Source organism: Vigna unguiculata, chromosome 1 (assembly GCF_004118075.2).
Source record: "Vigna unguiculata cultivar IT97K-499-35 chromosome 1, ASM411807v1, whole genome shotgun sequence".
NCBI classification, from domain to species: Eukaryota; Viridiplantae; Streptophyta; class Magnoliopsida; order Fabales; family Fabaceae; genus Vigna; species Vigna unguiculata.
This window is the reverse complement of record NC_040279.1, coordinates 966,009-988,392: the sequence shown is the minus strand read 5'-3', so window position 1 is coordinate 988,392 and position 22,384 is coordinate 966,009. Positions and strand designations below refer to the sequence as shown.

The 22,384-nt window shown below is 26.6% G+C and overlaps 2 protein-coding genes across 2 annotated transcripts; one reads left to right on the top strand and one right to left on the bottom strand.

The window, feature by feature from the left end:
• Window positions 1–2,061: 2,061 nt before the first annotated feature.
• Window positions 2,062–2,773, top strand: LOC114179090 (pectinesterase inhibitor 4-like). Its single transcript, XM_028065307.1, has one exon. It carries the CDS (start codon window positions 2,085–2,087, stop codon window positions 2,733–2,735), a length of 651 nt encoding a protein of 216 aa, XP_027921108.1. The 5' UTR covers window positions 2,062–2,084; the 3' UTR covers window positions 2,736–2,773.
• Window positions 2,774–20,441: 17,668 nt separating this feature from the next.
• LOC114164417 (21 kDa protein-like) lies at window positions 20,442–21,275 on the bottom strand. The gene has a single exon (XM_028049120.1). The coding sequence runs from the start codon at window positions 21,216–21,218 to the stop codon at window positions 20,649–20,651; it is 570 nt and encodes a 189-aa protein (XP_027904921.1). The 5' UTR covers window positions 21,219–21,275; the 3' UTR covers window positions 20,442–20,648.
• Window positions 21,276–22,384: the final 1,109 nt, after the last annotated feature.

The window sequence follows — 22,384 nt, the reverse complement described above, 5'->3', positions numbered from 1 at the left end:
TTGGCACTTTGTATTATATTATATACCCTTAGCTGACGAAGCTAAATTAGGTTAAATTCATAGGCACGTATTTTATTTTTCTTAAATCAAATTCATAATTATGGCTCGATCACCAACACTTTAATTACAATTGTTGATAAAACTAAGTATTTTTTTTTATCAACACTTGAAAGAGTATATATATATAATATTCGAATTTAATTCTAAAGTGAAAAAAAAAAACATAAACTCGAGTGAATTATTTAGTTTTATTGAATGGAATTAAAGAGGAAAAAGAAGTTGCAAGGCATGACTTTATGATCCGAATCAAAGTTTCTTTGTTCATCATGACTCTCCCATATTGTTGACATAATTAATAATAAATTAATAATAATAATAATTATTATTATTATTAAGTGAAAAATTTGTGATGGAAACCCTAGCCAGGCCTTAATTTCCTTTGTTTGTGCAGCGTTTCACGCATGCGAACGTGAAATGCCTGCACGTTACTCTGGTTAAGGACTTTTCAAACCCTAAAAATTTTATACGTGTCGTGTAAATGTTGGAAGTGCCTATCTGTCTCGTTTTGGCCTCTAAAATGCCGGCTATAAATATAAATATATGAGTTAAGATGTAGCAAAAATATTAGCATAATTCATAAATAATTATTGTTAATTGTTATATAAATATATTCATATTGAAGGAAGTGAACTATATATAAGACATTAAATGTTTAGACGTTATTAGTTACTTGATTAATCAAATATGGGTACTCTTTTTTTGCTATATTGTTGGGCTTTTATTTATAAAAATCAAGAAATACAATATAATAGTCATGGAGATTTTTTATTTTCTGTTTTAATTCCATAATTATTAATGAATTAAAAACTAAATAAGAAATAAAGATATAAAAAAAGAGCGTGTTCTTAACATATGCTATGGGTAAAAGATTTTTTATTTGTTTAAAATATTAATTATTAATTGAGACATTATTACAAATGGGAATAAAATATTGATTATTTTGATATTGCTATAGTAATGCCTCTATTATTAGTATCTTATAAACATGAGAGATTACCAATATAATAATATTAATTAGGATTTCATTACATAGTATATATAATAATCACACTATTTTATTTTATCATAAGTTGTCATTGTTTGGCTAGTGATGATTCTTTTGAAAACAATAAGAAAATATTCACTCTTGTCACGAAGACGTACATGTAAAAGGGATTTATCGTACTTTGAAGGAAGAAATAATAAAAAACAAAATTACCAACACCCTATAAGATAACAATATAAAAACACATTACACTTTCTCTAACTTGAAATCAATATTTTTTATTTCCCTTTTACATACACGGTTAGAAATTCTCATATTATATGAAATTTTCTTACAAATTTATTAAAATAATTTGTAAGAAAAAACTTTTTTCTGCCATTTTTTCTATAAATTTCAATTGGCAGGTCCTTCTTTTATGGGTAATCATTTTCTACAAAATCATAAAATTTGAAAGTATTTTCTACAAAATTTGTTGTGAAAAGTATTCTATACAAAAAAATTTGCAAGAAAATTAGTAGCAATTTCTTGCAATTTTTTTTTTCACAACAAAATTTATAGGTATTTCTTACGAAAAAAATTTCAAAACAAAATTAATAAGAAATAAGAATTTTTTTTAGTAGTGATATATTCACCTCAAATTTTAATTTACTCGATTATGAGTAGTTATTATGAATATTATACTTTTTTTTAAAGAAGAAAACCCTTTTTTCAGTTAGGTTTTCTATAAATATTTTCTACCAAAAGTTTATAGTAAACAGTGAATGCATGAAAAGTTCCTTAATAACCAGTTTAAAATTTCAACCTATATTATAATTTTTCCTTAAGCATAAGACTACTTATAATTATATGTGTACATACAGAAACAAAACTTGTAAAAAATCAAATATATAGAATAATAGAAGAATTCATATTTTCCGGCACATTTCTTAAGTCTCACTCTTTTATAAAATATTCAAAGAAATACACCTATAAAAATCATGCAAATCAAGGTGAAGAAAGCATTAAAACATAGAAGAAATAGAAAAGCTGAGATCTAAACATGGCTTCCTTCCAAATTCTCACCATTGTTGCATTCTTCATTCTTCTAGCCAAACCTAGCACCACTTCAGCTTGTGAAAATTCTACCATCTCCACCAACTTCACCCAAACCAAGATTGAATACAGTGCCAGCAATTATGGAAACACAAGCACTACACAAACCTTCAAAAACTACATCAAAACCTCATGCAACTCAACCACATATCCATCAATATGCTACAGCACTTTATCCCCATATGCTGCAAAAATTGGAGCAGATCCATTGAAGCTGTGCAGTGTGTCTCTCTCCATGGCATATAAGGCAGCAAAAAGTGCATCCACCAACATATCAAAGATTCTGAAGAAAAACAACATGACAAGGATTGCTGAACAAGTGGTGCAAGATTGCTTTGGAAATGTGAAGGACTCCATTGGTGAGCTCAAAGATTCCCTTGATTCATTGGGAAATTTGGATGGTGCAGACAGAAAGTTTCAGATCAGCAACATAAAGACATGGGTGAGTGCTTCCATCACCAATGACCAAACTTGTTCTGATGGGTTTGATGAGATGAATGTTGATTCATCTTTGACGGCAAAAATCAGAACTGGTGTTTTGGATGTGGCAAGAAAAACCAGCAATGCTTTGTATTTCATCAACAACAATTTGTACTGATTGATTAGTGTTACAATAATTGGCTTTTCTTTTCTTTTCTTTTTCTTTTTCTCTTTACTTTTTACTTTGTTGTATTTGGTTTGTGATGTGTTGATTTGTATTTATACTGTTTTTGTGATGAAATTGCTTTGAAACTTATGTATGTGTTCGGTGTATGGTAATTTTCCTATGAACCATGCATTGAGCCTGCAGCAGGTTCTGTGTTGTACTAAGAAATGAAGTGATTAGTGTGAAAATTAATGGCTAAGTTCAGTTGAATATAGATTCAGAAGAGAATTTTCTTTAGTCTTTGCATTATGATATATGTTAATTGTATTTAAAAGGGTTTGAGATCAAGTTCATATATCAACAAGTGTTAGAAGTGAGCTTTAAGTCTAATTCAACCCAACAAAACTGATTTGTAAGTTAGCGGTCCGATAGTAGGTGGAACAGAATGTCCAAGAAAGTTCACTAGGATAGACTCTAACCTGACTCTGATATCATGTTAGAAATGAGTTTTAAGCCTAATTCAACCCCACAAAACCGACTTGTAAGGTGAGGTTTGCACCTCATTTATATATTATGAAATGATCTTATCTCTGCTCGACGTGACACTTCCAACTAGATTCCATTCCAAGTTATAATTAATGCAGAAATAAAAGAATGTGTAACCTCTTAAGTCAACTTGAGGGAATTCTTATTGTGACATTGAATCAGAGAAGAAAACTTAACTAAGCTAAAGAAGTTGAAGAATAATAGAATCATGTACTTTGAGGATAAGCAAAGTCAACTCCAATTAAATTATTGGAAGTATGTATATTATAGAGGTTTATGGAGCTTCGTAGAGCCAATGTTGTTCCTTAAGCTGCAAATTATGGAGTCATTTAATTTATAAACAATAATGAGTTGGAAAATAGAGTTATATGACAATCTCTTAATGATTTTTATTGTAAACAAAGGAAACTTTTGTTTATGTTAGAGTTAAACAAAAGTGTGACTTCAAGGTTTATGCCCCGAATTTAAATTAAAAGTAATCTCGTCATCTATGATATATTTCTATAAGAACTCAACAATTTGTTCCTACATTTGATAGGGAGTAAATAAAAAAATAAATAAAAAAGAGATGAGAGGATGTTTGAAAAATTTGTGAAATTATTTTAGAAGTGATAAGTTTCATGCAAAAGAACTATGACACTTCTTCCTTTTTCTGTTATTTTATTATATAATACCAATGAAAATGTTAATGGTAAAAGTAAATTCACAATAGAATAATAAATAATAACAATAAATTAATAAATCCTAATGATAAAATTAATAATAGGATTAATTTCTTATATTTATATTTGTAGCAATGATTTAATTATTATTTTTTATTTATTTTTGACTGAATGTGGTTCTTATATTTTTTTTATAATTACTAATTTAGTCATTTAACTTTTTGGTTTGGTTTATTTTAGTCTCCTTATTTTTTTAGTTGAATTTAGTCCTTCAATCATTTAAAAAGATTCAAGTCCTTTCCGTTAAGTTGACCTTAACACCGTGTTCATACATGCTACATGTCAAGTTGTAGAATTTTCAATTTTTAATTTTTTTTAAAATATGTAAATTGCCACATATTAGGTTACCGTCGTGCCACGTGGTAGTGGTAGTGGTTATTTTCATTTTAGTTCTCTATTTAAATTTGTTATTTAATTTAGTCTCTTTGTTCTTTAAAGCGATCCAATTTGATCTTCTTCTATTTGAGAACAAATTAGTAATTAAGCTTAATTACAACTTAGCTACGTGTTAAAATATTGTTTTTAAATTTATACATCAAATCACCCCATCTAAATACTCAAATTATTTTACTTTTACATTGTTACACTTATAATTTTTTACACATGTAAAAATAATAAAATAATTTGAATATTTAGGTGTAGTGATTTGATGTATAAATTCAAAAAAATTACTTTAACATGTACATATACGTTATAATTAAGCTTAGGTACAATTACTGATTTAGTCATCTACTCTTTTGGTTTGGTTCATTTTGGTCCCTTTATTATCTTTTGGTTCAATTTAGTCTCCCAGTTATTTACAAAGATCAGTTTGGTCATCTCTGTTAACTTGACGTTAACACTGTGTCCAAACATGTCACATGTCAATTTATGAAATTTTTAAAAAAATTTATTGTTTTCTATTTTTTTTAATTCTTTATTAAATTTTATTTTTTCTTTGTAGAAATATATAAATTGACATGTGTCAGGTTACGGTCGTGTCACTTGGTAGTGGTTGTTTTCAATTTAGTCATTTACTTAAATTTTTGTTTCAATTTAGTTCCTCTATCCTTTTAAAACGATCTAATTTTGTCCTCTCCAATTTGAGACCAAATTAGTAAATAAGATTAAGGTATAATTATTGATCTAGTCATCTAATCTTTTGGTTTAGTTCATTTTAGTCCTCCAATTATTTAAAAATGTTCAATTTGGTAATCTCCATTAAGTTGATGTTAACACCGTATATGTACATGCCATGTGTCAATTTGTGAAATTTTCAATTTTTTATTTATTTTTTAATTCATTTTTAGAAATATATAAACTGTCACATGTCAAGTTACAATCGTGCCACGTGACAATGGTAATTTATATATTTAAAAAAATAAGAATTACCAAAAGGCATTATCCGTCGAAAGCTGCAAAAATCAGTCGATAGTCTACACAATACTGGTTAGAGGGAGAGAGAGATGAAACATAAAATAGGACCAGATTTACACGACGGTAGTTTGCACAATATTGATCAAAGAGAGATTCATTTCAAGAGTCTAAGATTACTAATGAACCAAGTTCTATTCCTAGATACAAGCATCCATTAGATATTCAATTTCAAGTCTAGATTCTAGAGATATTTTTCAACACCTCAAGAATCATAAATCAAGCATGGGAACAATCCACATGAAGAAATCATACACTACCCTAAATTGAAAACACATATATATATTTTAACAACACAATTTTATACAAGAATTCAGTGTTTTACATATAATCTCAACAAATATAAATTGCTCTCCATGGTGGAGAACCTAGGGTTTTAGTAATTTGAAAAATAGGGAAGAAATTGGAACTATAAAGTAGAAGCAATCTCTCTCCCAAGGTTCTTGACAACTGCTCCATGCGCTAATTGCACCTCCCATGGATGAAGAAGGAGACCCAAGAATGAGACGGGAGAGTTTCCTAACATCCCTAGCAGCCTTCAAAAGCCTCTCCCAAGCACCCAAGGTGTGTCTATTCGTGCAAAATGAGGAATGCCCTAAAATTCTCATAGAAACATGACTTTATTCTCGTCCAATAAGGCCTAAAAATTATTGTTCTCTGACTTGTAACTCACTGGGCAAGCCATATTTTCGCCTAGCGACTCTAATACTGTAGATTTGGGTTGTCATTTTCGTCTAGCGAGTCAGCCTGGAGCTCAACGATGGTTTTTTGGTTGTTTAGGAGTGGTCCAAGGCAATACATACCCGCATGCGAGTCTTTTCTCCATTTTTGCAGTGTTGTGTGCGATTCTAGTGTCCATACGTGAGTATTTGTCTAAAAAATAATATTTTTTGTCCAATCATGTTTTCTTGAGTTTCAACTTGTTTTCCTCCCCATGATTACTTCTTATTGATTTATTTCACATACTTGTAATAGAGATTAGAGGTAAAAAATATATAAAACAACTAAAATACAAAATAATGCAAAAACAACTGCAGAATTAAACAAATAAAAGTCATGGAGAAGTTGATTTTATTTACAAAATTAGACACTAATAAAAGGTAGAAAATAATGTTATCAAAGATGGAATGGTGAAGATTTGATGAAAGTGATGGAGTTAGGAGGATGATAAAACAATGAGAGTGAGGGAGAAGATGTGTGTGTTGAAACAAAAGCATTGTGTGAGGTTAAAGTTTGTTGAGGGGTATAAATAGCAAAGAAAATGGATAGAGAAGGTAAGTGGAAAAAATAATTAAAAATGATAGATGGAAAAAATTGTTGGAGGAAAATAACAAATAAAATGGTTGGAAAACTAAGCAGAGAAAATAGAGAAAAAGTGAGAGTTATTTAGGAAAGAAGAAATGAAGTGACACGTAGCACGTGACGCGCGACGGTTTATGAGTTGTGAGTGGAGAGAATTTGTAAGGAGTGTGAAAAGAAATGTAGAGGGGTGAGAAGATTAAGAATGGACCTATGTCAATAGTCCACAATGTAAGTGGGCTGAAAAGAGAAAAATGGGATGTGATTAGTGCAAAATGTAATGGGCTTGTTATCCCATTGACAAATAGGTATGAAAATGAAAACAACGGAGTTACAAGTGGTAAAATATATGGGTTGATTTCCTAACCTAATAAATATTTAAATGTTACATCAAACACCTACAAAATTATGTTTTGTTAAAAATAATATTATGAAAAAAAATAGATATTAACTAGAAATCAAGTAATATAAAATCATACTGATCACATTTCTCTATCATATTAAATTTTTTACATCTCAACCCAAATATAGATTGAATTGTATACCAAGTTTTAAGAGCCACCTATATAATAACCCTCAATTATTTATATAAAATACACGCAACCCTTTATAACATATGTTACAGAATTGATTATCTAAAATTCTTTGTATTTTAAAATCATTTAAAATTTGAGATAATTGTAAAATAAAATTGTTTTTCATGATTGAAACAAGTGAAGGAACCCTCACTAAGACAATATAAAATGAAATTTTATGGAATTTGGTAATTTGTTTTTAAGTATTATTTTTTTTACTGTCTTCAAAATATATTAAAATACATTAATTCTGATATTTTAAAATATATTAAATTTTTAATATATTAATATATTTTAAAGGTTTGTTTGATAGAAAAGTAACACTAAAAAATAAAAATAAAAAAATCCGAACTCACATACATGATAATGATCAAGAGTCGAAGAAAATTTTATGTTGCAGATATTGAATATAAGTATTATTAATGTTGTAGATATTAATGACAAGAATTTCTCACACGTCAAATGTTTTTCTCTCGTATAAAGGAGTACTATTTTTTTCTTATGATGCTTTTGAATAAGATTCCTTAATCATAAGGATACTTTATTTTTAAAATATGAAAAGAAATTATCAGTTTTTAAAAAGAAAAAGATACTTTTCAAAGACCACGTACAAACACAAACAAATTAATTTTTGTGAATTTTTTAAAAAAGAATCATAAATAAAAACAACCTATATTGAAAAATCTTCCCAAAAAAATTGACGTGGACTACAGTATAAAAATTGTCCCTTTTCTCACATATATAAAATATTCTCCTTGATGGTACAAATAGAAAAATTGGGTCTAACTAATTGATTAAATAATTCATTAATTGGTCGACTAAGGACAAGACAACCCACGGGGTTACAGATTTGCTAAGTTTTCTGTTCATTTTTTTTTTCATTATCGGATACAAAATTTTAAAATTCGAAAATAGGTTACAATTTGGGTCACGTATCCGATATAGCATCTTATATTTTAAGATATTTTATCGATATTTATTAATAAAGTATTTAATTTATAAACTCATAATATACTACAAGACAATTTTTGAATAGTGATCAACAATTTTAGTGACAAAATAATTAGTCACTATATAGTGATCAAATTGACAACTAAAATAGTTTCAAAAATTATAATTGGTTTCTAAATTGATAATTAAAATAGTTTCAATTGTGAATTGGTTTCTAAATTGATCATTAACATTAGCTGTCAGGTTTTGACTACCAAAATAATTAGTTTATAAATTGATCTCTAATTAGAAAATTAGTCTCTCTAAGGTATTTTTGGTTACTAAAATTGATCGTTATTTAAGAGTTATCTTTAAATGGTACTTTTATAATGACAATAATTTATATTTTTTATGTTGACAACTTTAGTACATATAGTTTTAATTTTGATTTACACAAAAACAATCATATATTTATTATGTTTTTAAGAATTATTTTTATATTTTTCAATATTCATATATTACATATTTATCATGTATCGTATCCTATCATTTTAAAAATAAATATATCAGATACTTATCGTATCTAATACACATATCGTGGATCATAAGTTCTATCATATCAACAAAAAAATAACACATATTGTATATACCTTAATTAATATTCATACCTAAACTTCTGATCCATTTGTATGAGATTTAAAGTTTTCACCTCTCGAACATAATATTCATCAATACTAGATAAAAATTAACTAAAATATAAAGACAAGAGATTATTGCAATTCCCGAATTTATAACAAGTATGACTGTAATGTGGTGCTAAAACTCATATCCATAGATTTAAAACACATATAAATTTTACAAAAGATTAAAAATATCTAAATAGATCGTAAACAGAAATTTAAAATTTCAATTATTATAGTGTGCACTCTAAAAAAACATTTTTTTCCCAATTTTATCTTTTTTTTTTAAAAAGAAATATGTAAATCCTCTTTAGTAGTATAAAACTAATAAAATAATAACATAATTAAAAAGAGATCCATTTAAAAGGTAGAAAAATTAATGTCAACAAAAGAAACTCGTATGCAAAGGAAAAACAAATTGTTTAGTTAAATGATTATGCAATTTTTCGAACTATTCCATAATTTCTAATTCAACTCTTCAACTCTTTTTTTTTTTTCAATTAGATTTTGTAACTTTTATTTCTTCTTAATTAGATCTTTGTGGTTGATTTTTTTTCATTCACAAAATCAATGGGGATACCTAATTAAAAAATAAATAAAATTTAGGAATCTAATTAAAATTTTATTAAATACCGAATTATAAAGTTTGAAATAACTCAAGAACCTACCCAATAATCTTAAAGTTATAAATTGAGTTTATATAACAAAAATATCACTTTGTATTAAATAATAAAATTAGAAGTAGGGCAGGTTCTTCCAATTAAGCATTACTGTCAATATTGACAACAATAATACCTTAAGACTAATTTGAAACATTATTGTCAATGTTGACAACTATCATACTTAAGACTATAATTTGAGTATTATTTTCAATGTTGACAACTTCAATATCACCTTAAGACTAATTTGTAAGATGACTATGACATATACATGTCATTGTATTATTCCATATATTATCACAATAAAAAAAAAATTAAATAGTAAATATTTTGGTAATAAGAATTAGTCAGTCACTATGGGTCATTATTTAGAAATTTTTGTTTGCGTAGAATAATTATGAACTTTTCATGAGAGTTTTATAAAAATTCTTTTAGATTTGATGTTATCATGATTCTTAATTATTTGAGAAATACGACCATTATTTTTTTAGTAAGGTGATTGTAAAGTTGGTTATTTAACATAAAAGAAATTATGAAAAGTGATGTAGATAATATTTGTCCCTCCTTTATAAAAGAAGCAATCTTTGTGGGTCATTTTGATTTATTTACTTGTTAATATGTCTTTGAGATATTCATTTTCTTAAGCTTTAAAAACAACATTTGTAAAAACTCTCAATCTTAGATTTTATTCCAACATTTTGTTTCGTGAATAATTAACAACTTAATTAAGGAATATATTTTTGTCATGGTAAGAAAATGGGGAATAAAGGCACAATAGCCAATTTGCTCGGTGAACGGAAAGCTAGAAGAAATATCACGAAATTGACGGAAAAGTTATATATATATATATATATATATATATATATATATATATATATATATATATATATGGAAAATTTTATAGAATTATTTTATTAGTAAAGAAATAAAATAAACACAAAGAAATCCATAAAAAACACACCTATGTTATGCTTTGGTCCCAAGTACCCACATTCTCGAAAATAATAATTTAATTCAAATCTCGCAATATTCTTATTACAAGAGTGTTAAGAAATAAGAAGAGTCAAATATAAATTTAAAATATCTTTCGGGACAAGAAACATCATAAACTTAAAGTTTATTATATATAATCACTAGCAATCATCTTGTCCTAAATGATGTAAAATTTTTCAAGACATATATTATCTTCATCATCCAAACAAAATATATATATATATATAAAAGGTTGAGACACTACATATTATTCTTATAATAAATTGTTTATTCGCCAAAGAAAACATCTTTACGAGGAGCAAAGTAAGAAGAAAGGACAATGATAATGTAACTGAATTTTCGACAATAGTAATAATGAAAGAAGAACGCAGAATGGGACAAAGGAACAAAGATCCCAAGTTTGGTGTTAATCTCTTAAAGGTGGAAATTTGGACTTACCCCTAACCTAACCTAAAGTGTACGGGTGGAGGAATTAGGTCATATTCACATTATTGAAATCTTTAGTTTCCATTAACAAACTTTGAATATTTGGCCATCTTTTTTTTTATTTTCTTCCTTTCCCAAGGTGAACTCGACGCAAATGGGTACCTTATTTTCGGCCACAATCACTTCATTAAACTTTCAACAAAATCTGTTCCATGGTTTTGGGACCCGCAACAAGGAAAAGTACCAAAAATCATGCTATAAGTCCGAAATTTCGGTATTCTTATCCTCCAACTTTAACTTGAGCTTTCATTACCACTTTTCTTCCTTTTTTTTCTCATTTTTTTTAATTATATATATATATATATATATATATATATATATATATATATATATATATTCAGTTGGACATAGGATTTAATTACATTTTTGTATGGTTTAGGGAATAGTCAACCTTAGCTTAATTATTTTGATTTCGACCCAATAAATATTTGTCATAAAACACTATTTTTCATTTAAATATTTGTCATGGACTGAGCAAGGAATTCGAGTAAAATCTGAGTAGAGCAAGATCTGGGTCAAGCAAGAAATCTGAGCAAGATCTGGGTCAAACAAAAAATCCGAGTAAGATTTGGACCGATTAGGATCTGGGCTTAGCAAGAAATCCGAGCAAGATCTAGGCCGAGTTTATCAGCAAAGAGTTAGGATAAGGTTACTGGATATTTTTTGTAACGCGAAGATTTTCGACTTTGGGAAAATCAAGATCATGTATGACCATTTTTTATATAAATAAAACATTCTAAGAAGAAAACTATTTTGAGTTTAATATTCTTAAGTTTACCTAAGTCGAGAAAGTTCTTCTTCCATTCTACCTTTGGTGGAACACGGCGGGGTCGAAACAATTGTAAAACTGATTATTTTTAATTCAGTATTTAATAATAAAAATTATTTATTGAACATTAAAATTTTGTATCTTTTGATTACATTTTTCTTATTTAATTTTCATTTTAATTGATTATGATTATTATTTTACCGTATTATTTTATCTACTTCCTTTTCTCTGTGTATTATGTAAAGTAGTGTTGTGATTAGTGTAAAACAATAAGTTAGTTTCATTATTTTTATTAAAAACTTATCTGACACGTAATTAAACCTATACGAAATCTTCTTGCATATTTAAATCTAAGTTGATAATATAGATTGAACTCTATAAGTTTTGTTATGAAGCCCTCATCTTTTTATCACAGTAATCACAAAAACCATTTTCAATGAAGTACAAGAGTCCAAGTTCTATACGTAAGTTGATCGTTAAAGAATCTTTTTTTTTTAATTATAAACCTCCTCTTTTTACCAATAAGAATAGCACATATTTTAAAATTGAAAAAAAAAAAACAAAAACGACACTCTATATTATTATTTAAAGTGACACACTCTAAGAATTATTTAATGTGTCAATATCTCTCTGTTTGTGACGTCTAATAAACCATAAACGTGAAAGAGATAGATAGAAAGAACTCTTTCTTTATTTTTGCAATAACATTTTCCTATATTTATCTGTTCTAAGGTTTGGTTATAATCTATGTGAGGTTAAAGTATATAATAAAATTGCTTAATTGATAATAAAAAATAAAAAATATATCATTGAAATAGTTCTGTATGTTAAAATATGAAATTTAGGTAACTTCTTTTTATTTCTGGACAATTTATTCTTCTAAATAAATACATATAGGAAAATGTAAAAGAAAAAAGTTAAAAAACGTTCTAACTTAACTTTAGAAAACATAACTTGAGAACAATATTATCTCAGCAAATATTTATCTTTATAATTAGATAACTTTTTAACCGATTGTTTTATTTTAGATTTTAAATTAAAAGCATAATTTATTATATTTAAATATAAGAGAATTAAGGTTAAATATATTTTAGTCATAAATTTGCATGCAAAAGTAAAATATATCATTGTCTTAAACTATGATACATAGGTCTCCAAACTTTCAAAAAAAAAAGAATTATAGTCATTTTAACTTAATTGCATTAACTTTTTTTCACATATTAAATAATGTTTTTGACTGGCGTTTGAATTTAAATGTGTAAAATAGTGTAAATAATTAAAATGTCACTCTCAAATATTGTTTAACATGTCAAAAAAAATCATATAATTAGATTAAAATGACTATATATATTATTTTTAAAGTACATAACCAACTTGTATTAAAATTTAAAACAAACAAAATTTTCAATTTTAGTTCAAATTTAAAGATTTTAGTTCAAATTTAAATACTCAAAACACAACTTTCAAATCTAAAGACGCAGAACACAAATTCTAAATCTAAAAGACGCAAAACACATCTAACCAAATATAAAAAGGTTAAATATATTTTTAGTTTTAGTGAAATTTAGAATTAGTTCATCTTTGAAACTTTGTTCCAATTTAGTCCTCCAACCTTAAAAAATACATGGATTTAGTCATTTTAATCAATTTTGTTAAGTTTATTTGAAGTTTCAAAGTGTTATTCAGCTAATAGTGAAGCAAAATGTGTCAAACGATGTAAATAACTCAGATGTCATTCTAAAGCGTATTTAAAATGTCAAATAAACTTAACAAAATGTGGTAAAAAGAAATAAATCTATATATATTCAAAAGTTGAAGTACTAAATTGGATAAAAGTTTCAAAAAGAAACTAATTCCAATTTTCACTTAAAGTTGAGGGACAAAAAAAATATTTAACCCAATATAAAATAATATATTAAAAGTTAATTATTTCTATTACACGTAGGCTATTTGCTCTCTATCCAAACGCATCAACATAATATAACAAAATAATAATAATAAATAAAAGGATGAAAAATGTTTTTATTTAATATTTGTATATGTCATTTGAATTTATTTATATTTTGTTAATTGGGATGGCGTCTTAAATTAAGTTTCTATTTGAATTTTGTGTTTTATTGAAAATTGAAAATTTTATATTTTTCAATTAAATTTATGACATTTGATTATACTGTTAAATGAAGAGACGTGACATTTTTTATTTTGCAGTTTCAATCATAATATCACAAACATTGATAACATCATATATGAATCTCTAAAATTCTAATTATCTTTATAAAAAAATATCACATTGTTTCATTCTTTTGAAGTTAAATAATAAAATAAAAAACAAACCAACCATGTGAAAGTACGAAACAATAATGTTTGATAAAGAAAATAGAGGTTTCAAAGCTTCATTTTTTTTTTATTGTCGAAGTTCATTTTCCTTTTGCAATAACATTTTCTTATATTTATTTGTTCTAAGGTCTGGTTATATAATATATGCGAGGTCATAGTATTTAATAAAATTGCTTAATTGAAACAAAAAATATATAATATATCATAGAAATAGTTCTGTATGTTAAAATATGAAATTTAGGTAACTTCATTTTATTTCTAAACACTTTGTTCTTCTGAAAGTACATATACGAAAATGTAAAAGAAAACAGTTAAAAAAAGTTCTAACTTAATTTCAGAAAACATAATTTGAAAACAGCATAATCACAACAATCTTATGTTAGCAAATATTGATCTTTTTAATTTTTTAGACTATTCTTTAACCGATTGATTTAGTTTAGATTTTAAATTAAAGTTAGAAACTCAAACTAACGAACTAAACTAATTATTATATTTAAATATAAAATTATACGTTAAGAGTTAATTACTGTACCTTCCCAAAAAATATATATTTCATCATTAATATATGCATAATCTGTAAAACTAATTAAGATCTTTAATATTTATAATTTTTACACGATAAAACACATTAGAACAATAACCTTAATTCATGAGAGATTATGTGAATATGTGTTTTCTATTTTATAATCTTGTGTGCTCTTCGACCACCGTATCTCAATCTATCTCTTTGCCTTTTTTTTTTTTTTCTCACACGTTCTTGATGGGTTACTGTGAAAAAAAAAAAAAAACTTTATGGCCAGAGACAGAACCTCAATCCCTTTATAAACCAACGTGTCCATCAAGTTAGTTTTTATTTTATCTTTATCTTTATTTTATTTTATTATCATTTTCCATAATAATAACCAATAAGTCTTTAAATTTTTTTAAATCACAATTGGGCTCATCATAATATTTCAAATGAGTCACTAATAAAATTAATTCGTCAATTAATTCTAAAATAAACTTCCCTTGGTTTCCCTCCATCAACAAAAAAAAAAAAATCATATTTTAGCAATAATATGATAGTGAAATTGTATTGTAATGTTTAACCGTAACATTACGTAATGCATTTATGAAGATGAGAAAAAATTGAAATGATGAACATGATAACAATTATATAAAAAAAAATTAATAAAATATCTCCATTTATAGTTTTCTCAATGTTTGAAAATTTTATAATAATAAAATAACTGCATAAATATCAAACTGAACTGAAAAAAATAATTTAAATTTTATATTGAATTAAAACTAAATGATGTTAAGTGTGAGTCTATGTCTCACATTGACTATAAATGACAAAATATAGCACTATATAAGAATAAAGACTCATAAGCTCGTTACTTTAAATTTTTGGGTTGATTGAGAGTGATATCAATGTGGTTGGACTCATATCTCATTAGTGTTATATCTCTCCAATAAAACTCTTCCTGTAAACCTAACAAGTAGTATCACATGTTTATGCTATAAACCTAACCAATTAAACCTGAATTAATTTCAGATATTTTTTTAAATGAATTCCTAATGATCACAGTGAAACTCTTCTTAATTGACAAGTGGGAATGGTAAGAACAATGATGCTACATTGAATCGAAACAGTCACATGTTGTTGATCAACATCAATGAATGTGCTGAATTTGTCTTTGAATCAACATGTTTCTGTCTCACACCACACAATTCTTCAACTTCATTCATAACAAAACCAACAACTCCATGTGAGGGTTCTTAAGCCATGTTTGCATGCCTTCATGCCCATGAAAACCTTTGACCTATTTTCCATTGATCATGACCCAGCTGTAACAAAAATTCAAAATATAATCATTGCTTGATTTAATTTAAAACTTAAAAAGATGCAAATAAATTTGGAATCTATTTTAAATATTTTATCATAAATCTTGGTAATACACAATTTTTCTGGTAGTCAAAATCTTAATTGCTAATGTTAGTGATTAATTTAATTATCAATTTATAACAGAAACTATTTTAGTTACAAATTTATAATTAATTTAAACTAATTATAATTTTTTTAACTATTTTAGTTACAAATTTAGAGATCAATTATAATTTTGTTAAATTATTTTAGTTATCAATCATTTTAAGTTTATAAATTGGTATAAAAAATTATCATTATAATATAATTAATTTGTTGTCATTAAAATTATCATTATTCAATAATTTTCTTGTAATGAATGCTGATTTTAATATTTAAAAATATATTATAAAATAAAAGGCTACAACATAGATATAGATACACATTTATCTATACCTATACATAAAAGAGATTTTTGGTTTTAATGTCCATATTTGTTTCTCAAATTTAACCTTGAAATTAAAAAAAAATAAAATAATTATTTTATAAATTTTGCCTTTTTCTTTAAATATAACTATATTTTTAATTTAAGCATTTTTTCAACTTAGTTATTTTTTAATCATAAAACTTCTATATAAATAAAAACCATTATTGTTAAATTTCAGAATTATAATAAACAATAGTAATAATACTTTTATCCATTTTTATTAGCATAAAACAATGAACACACAATTTTCACTAGTAAGTTAATAATGCAAAGAGAAAAATGCTGATATTGCATATTTTTAAAACATATTTTTTTGATTGTTTTTTTTTATACAATGACTTTTTATCTCAAAAATTTGTAATTTCAACCATTGTCAACTAATTATTAAATGTTGGAAAATGTATTACTGACTCTTCTTTTTCACGCAAATCACGGATTGACAAGCGTTAATTTTGATTAAGCTTTTCATGTCCCAACAAATTCAAGCACGCAGTTTCGTATGAAACCATAACTTTAAATAAAAAATACACAAATTTAATTTGATGTAGCTTGACTTGACCGGTATTTACAAATATTCAACAAAAAATTATTATTATTTAGTATATAAACCTTTCTATATTTCATTAACGATGCAAATTTTTTACCTCATTTCTTTTGAAAAATAAATTGTAAATCCTTTTATAATATTAAATATTCAATTCTTATACTCCAATAAAATAAATCACTAATATTTCAATAGTCTTTGTGATGATAATACTCAAATTAACTCATTGACTTTTTACTTATATAATAATTTAAGGGTTAAATATATTTTTAGTCTTTCAATTTTAAGTAAAAATTAGAATTAGTTCATTTTGAAACTTTGATCAAATTTAGTCTCCCAACTTTAAAATTGCATGAATTTAGTTCTTTTAATCCAATTTTCTTAAGTTTATTTGATGTTTTGAACGCATTTCATGATAGCATTTGAGTTGTTTATACCATTTAATACGTTTTTAGTTCAATGTTAGCTAAGAAATTACCATAAAACGCATTTGAAACGTTAAATAAACTAAAAAAATTGATTGAAAAAACTAAATCTACGCATTTCTAAAGTTGGGAAACTAAATTGGACCAAAGTTTTGAGGAGAGACTAATTACAATTTTCACTTCAAGTTAAGGAATCAAAAACATATTTAACTCGTAATTTAATACGTTTTCTTTTCTTTGAAACAATGTGAGTTGAATATTAATTTTTTTTTAAAAAAATCTTAAAAGAAGTTGGCAATAACTAACTCAACATGTTTAATAAAGAATTTTGAAAGACCAAATGAAAGCCACCACTCTTGCTGCAAGAGATATTGATAGTATAATGCAAAGGAAAAAACTAGGTTATATAATTTGTTTAGTTTTTCTTTTTTGTTTCTCTGTAACAAACTCCATTAGTGATGTTTTAAATAGTTTTAAAATTAAATAAAATATTGAACCTGCATATTGATGATTTAAGCAAAATCAAACTCAAAAACATTAACAATAAATAACAAAAGAGGTTACATATATATAATTTGATTGCGGTTTATAGTCTATTTGGGTTAGTTAGATTTGTCCCATTCTTGTTTTAAACAATTAATTAGTACAGCATGTGTACTTTTACGTAAACTTTAAATAAGGTAACTAAAATAGATTTAAGTTTTAATAAATACATCAGTAAAAATATAAATAATTCGAAATTAAGAACAAAAGAACAAATTTACATAAAGAAAATTGAAAAGTAGTTATATGATTTAATTTTTTTAAAATAGATAGAGTAAATATATTGTAAGAAATTATTTTATAATAAAGTTTGGCCCAACATATCATTAATCATCTTCGTCTAAATAAAGACTTGTAGGGTTAACAAAGAAAATTATTTAGACCTAAAATAACTAAAGAAAATTGTTTGGAAACATGAAGACAAAAGTTAAAAAAAAAAACAAAAAAGGAAAGAAAATATTAATACTAATAATGTATATATTGTTTAATGGAACGCTTTGGTCGATAAGTAGTCACGATGCAACTCTTTATATATAAGAGTATGATAGTTAAAGTGTTATGATTCGATTGTAAACCGACTTATTTGTTTTCCACCACCACAAAATAATTGATATGTGCAATTTCATAAGTAATTGTCCTATAGGAATAAACTTGTAACATTAACTCTGATATTTATTGTTAGATCGATCATTCATCACTAGACTAAAAACTATAATTATTAATCAAAGTATCAAAGTGCAACTCATTCTATTTAATAATGTAACAATCCAAACGTCACAAATTTGACTTTGACTTGACCCACAATCTCTGGGACATTAGTGCACTTAGGGATGACAATGGATCGAATCAACCATGAATAATGTCTACCTGCAACCGGACATGCAAAAAAAAAATCTATCTATTATTCGTCTTATTATTCGTACAAGTACCTGTTTAAAAAATACTCACAAATATTTAAAAAAATATTTTATAAATATTTAAAATAAAATTTAATAAAATTACAATTATCCATCGAAGATTATATATATATATATATATATATATATATATATATATATATATATATATATATATATATACCTCTGAGATATATCATATATTATATTAATTTTTTTTGTATAAAGTGAATTAGTGAATTTAAACCCGAAAACTATAATTAGAAGATTCTAAGACACCTATCAAAGTATTGCTAATAAGAGCTGAAGAAACATTTACAAGATTTTCACTAACATAATTTTTCAAACATAATTTGAGGATGGAAAAAAAAATACTTAAAAGATGAATTTAAAACATAATTTAAGACTTATTTGGTAGTTCCAATAATTATATATTACATAGAAAGTTGAAATTAAAAATAATTTAAATATTTTTTTCTTTTTCAAAATTTTAAAACATTTTAAGAGATAAAATTATAAAGAAGTTTCAAATTCTAAAACATTCAATCTTTTCAATACAATAATCGATCTTAACAATTTTGATAACATAAGTGAAACAAAATTAAACATTATAACACATTTAAAGTAATGTCTTATGACCACACTTGACCTAAAAATCTTAAAATACTTGAAATTCATACCTGTCCTCCACCATGGTTTTTCTATAGAAAAAAAAAAAACTTAAAATTTTATAACCATAATGCAAATTGTACAATAAAGATGAAGAGAAAGTAGGTTAGTAGGTAAGACTATTTAGTGTGATGGAACGTTATAGGGTCCGTTTGAACAAGTGATTTTTTTTTTCTTCCTCTTCTTCTGCCGTATTCATTGCTCACATTTTTAGACTTCCATTTCATTTTTTTCATCCATAATTTACGCTTCACCACCATGCTACCACTTTCGTCTTAAATCTTATTATGATCACCTTACCAATTTAAACTCACATTTACTATAAAACAATAATAAGATTTAAAAAGTTTTCAAATTTATTATTTTAAACATATTTAATTAAATATTATTTTTTATTTCTTATATAAGTATTTCCACCGCTTATTAATATCGTATATTCTCATCAACTATAATGTTTCCCTCCAAATATAAATTAAAATCCCAAGTCATAAATCTAGAATCTTCTCACTATTCTTCTAGCTATACTTCAAATAATCTTATTTCTCTATTCTGAATTTTATTTATTTATAATAATTTCTCACAAATTCACAGCTAATGTACGCGGAACACTGACTCCGAACGCCGTTCATCCATAATCAACTGAGTTTTACGCGCTGAGAAAGCGTGTGTGTGTTACTTACCAACATTAATTTCCCGCTGTCCGCAATTTCCTCCAATTAAATTATTATTATTACTATTATTAGTTCAACAAAATTACAATTTAAATTGTTTAAACACTGATAATTATTCCATTTTACATCGAAATCAAGATCGAGTTTGAAGTGAGAAAACCAGGAAAACACATTAATAATGTTCAATCAAACTTAGTTTTGATCTTACAATGTTGTTCGTGCAATCTATTTTGAGAAGATGAAGCATCACCGTTATAACAAAATTCATATATCTGGCTCACTTGATTTTACATACTTGATTTTACATACACATCGATGAAACACAAAAAAAAAAAAAAACAACCGACCAAGCACACCACACAGAACGGTTTTTCATGTTTTTTTTTTTTTCAGAACAAAAAGAGGATAAAAAAAAGACAAAAAAAAAAAGTTGTTCTAGTGTTTGGCAGCATACTGGTTGATGAGAGAGAGGGCATTGCTGGTGACCTGAGCGACATTCACCATTCTGCCCCTGATGGCGTCTTTGATCTTTCCGCCGAGCGCCTTTCCGGCGAAGCCGTCGCCGCACGTGCTCTCGTCGGTGAGCGCAGAGCTGACCCACGTCTCCACGTTGCTGATGTGCCAGGCGAAGTCCTCGCCGCTCACCTTGCAGAGCTTCAGCTCCTTCAGCGACCGCGACAGCCGGTCCACGCTGTCGCTGATCTCCTCGGCGCAGTCTTTGAGGGCGGCGTACTCCCGCGGCTTCAGACCCCTGAACTTGTTGCACTTCGCCACGAAGCTTTTCGTCGACTCGGTCCGGTTGAGGGCCAGGGAGAGCGCCGTCTGCACCAGCTGGTGAGGGTCCTGCTGGATGGCGGCGGCGTACACCGACAGCGACTCCACGCAGAGGGCGGGGTACTGGGTGGCGCTGCACGACGACTTTATGAAGTTCGTGGGGGTGGAGGCGCTCAGGCAACTGTGGAAGCTGCAGAGGACAACGAGAAGAAGAACCCAAAAGTTCGCCATTTTTTGTTTCAGAGTTCAGAGAATTGAGACTTGAGAAAAAAAAAAGGAACTTGGATCTGAATTTATAGAACAAGAGAAGAAAAAAACACAACACAAACACCACAACCCCGTGTCCGTGTCTATCTTTCTACCATTGTTCGTGTGGGGTCTGGTTAACTTAACATAACACAACACAAATCTAGGGAATTTTAGTTTTATTTTTTCCCTTTTTTTTCTGTTTTATTAGCAATAATAAATGATTAATGTTATAACTTGTTTTAACTAAATGATGAAAATATGGAATTTGGATTCTTTTGATTTTTTATGTTGTTGTTCTATTTTTTAAAATACATTAATTGTCACTAATTTAAAATAAATATATTAAAAAAATATTAATATAATATATTTTTATTACTCAACACATGACAGAAAAAAAATCAATAAAAAATTTGAACTCGAAAATACAAGTGTAATTAAGTGGGAGTGGCAGAAGAATTGACTAATGTAGACTCTGTTTGTTAACTTCGCATGTGAGACTGAGCCTTTGTTTTTTTTTCTTTTTTTAAGTTTATGGCTCCTACCGACATTGTGAACACTCTATGTTACAAATTCACGTTCACACGGGACTCTCTCTCTCATTATTTTTTTTTCTCTAAGAACGTGAAGTGTCTTCCTGTGAAAAAAAAAAAATCAGAGATTAAGGTTTTGGTACAGAGTGGAGATCTTGTTTGTAGTTATGAGAAATGTACAAGTGTTTCAATGTCGATCAAGAATAAACTCTTGTTAGAGAGAAAAAAACAAAATAGAAGTTATGGTATTAGTTAACTCTTACATTTGCAATATTCTAACTAACTCGTACCTTACGTGGATTAAAGATAAAAAAAATAAAAGAATTAACGATTAAATATATTTTTGGTTTTTTAATTTTTAGTAAATTTTGAATTATTTTAGTTTTTTATCTTTTCGAAATATGTAAATTTAGTCATTTTAATCAAATTTTATTAAATTTATTTCATATTTCAAGCACGTTTCGAAATATGTAAATTTAGTCATTTTAATCAAATTTTTGTTAAATTTATTTCATATTTTAAGCACGTTTCATAATAGTATTTAACTTAACATTAAAACAAAAATCAAAAATGTGTCAACTAATATAAATAACTCAAATACAATCCTGAAATACATAC

Bases quoted from the DNA above. Each gene is read 5' to 3' on its own strand.
- LOC114179090 (XM_028065307.1), top strand. From the start codon at position 2,085: ATGGCTTCCTTCCAAATTCTCACCATTGTTGCATTCTTCATTCTTCTA.
- LOC114164417 (XM_028049120.1), bottom strand. From the start codon at position 21,218: ATGGCGAACTTTTGGGTTCTTCTTCTCGTTGTCCTCTGCAGCTTCCAC.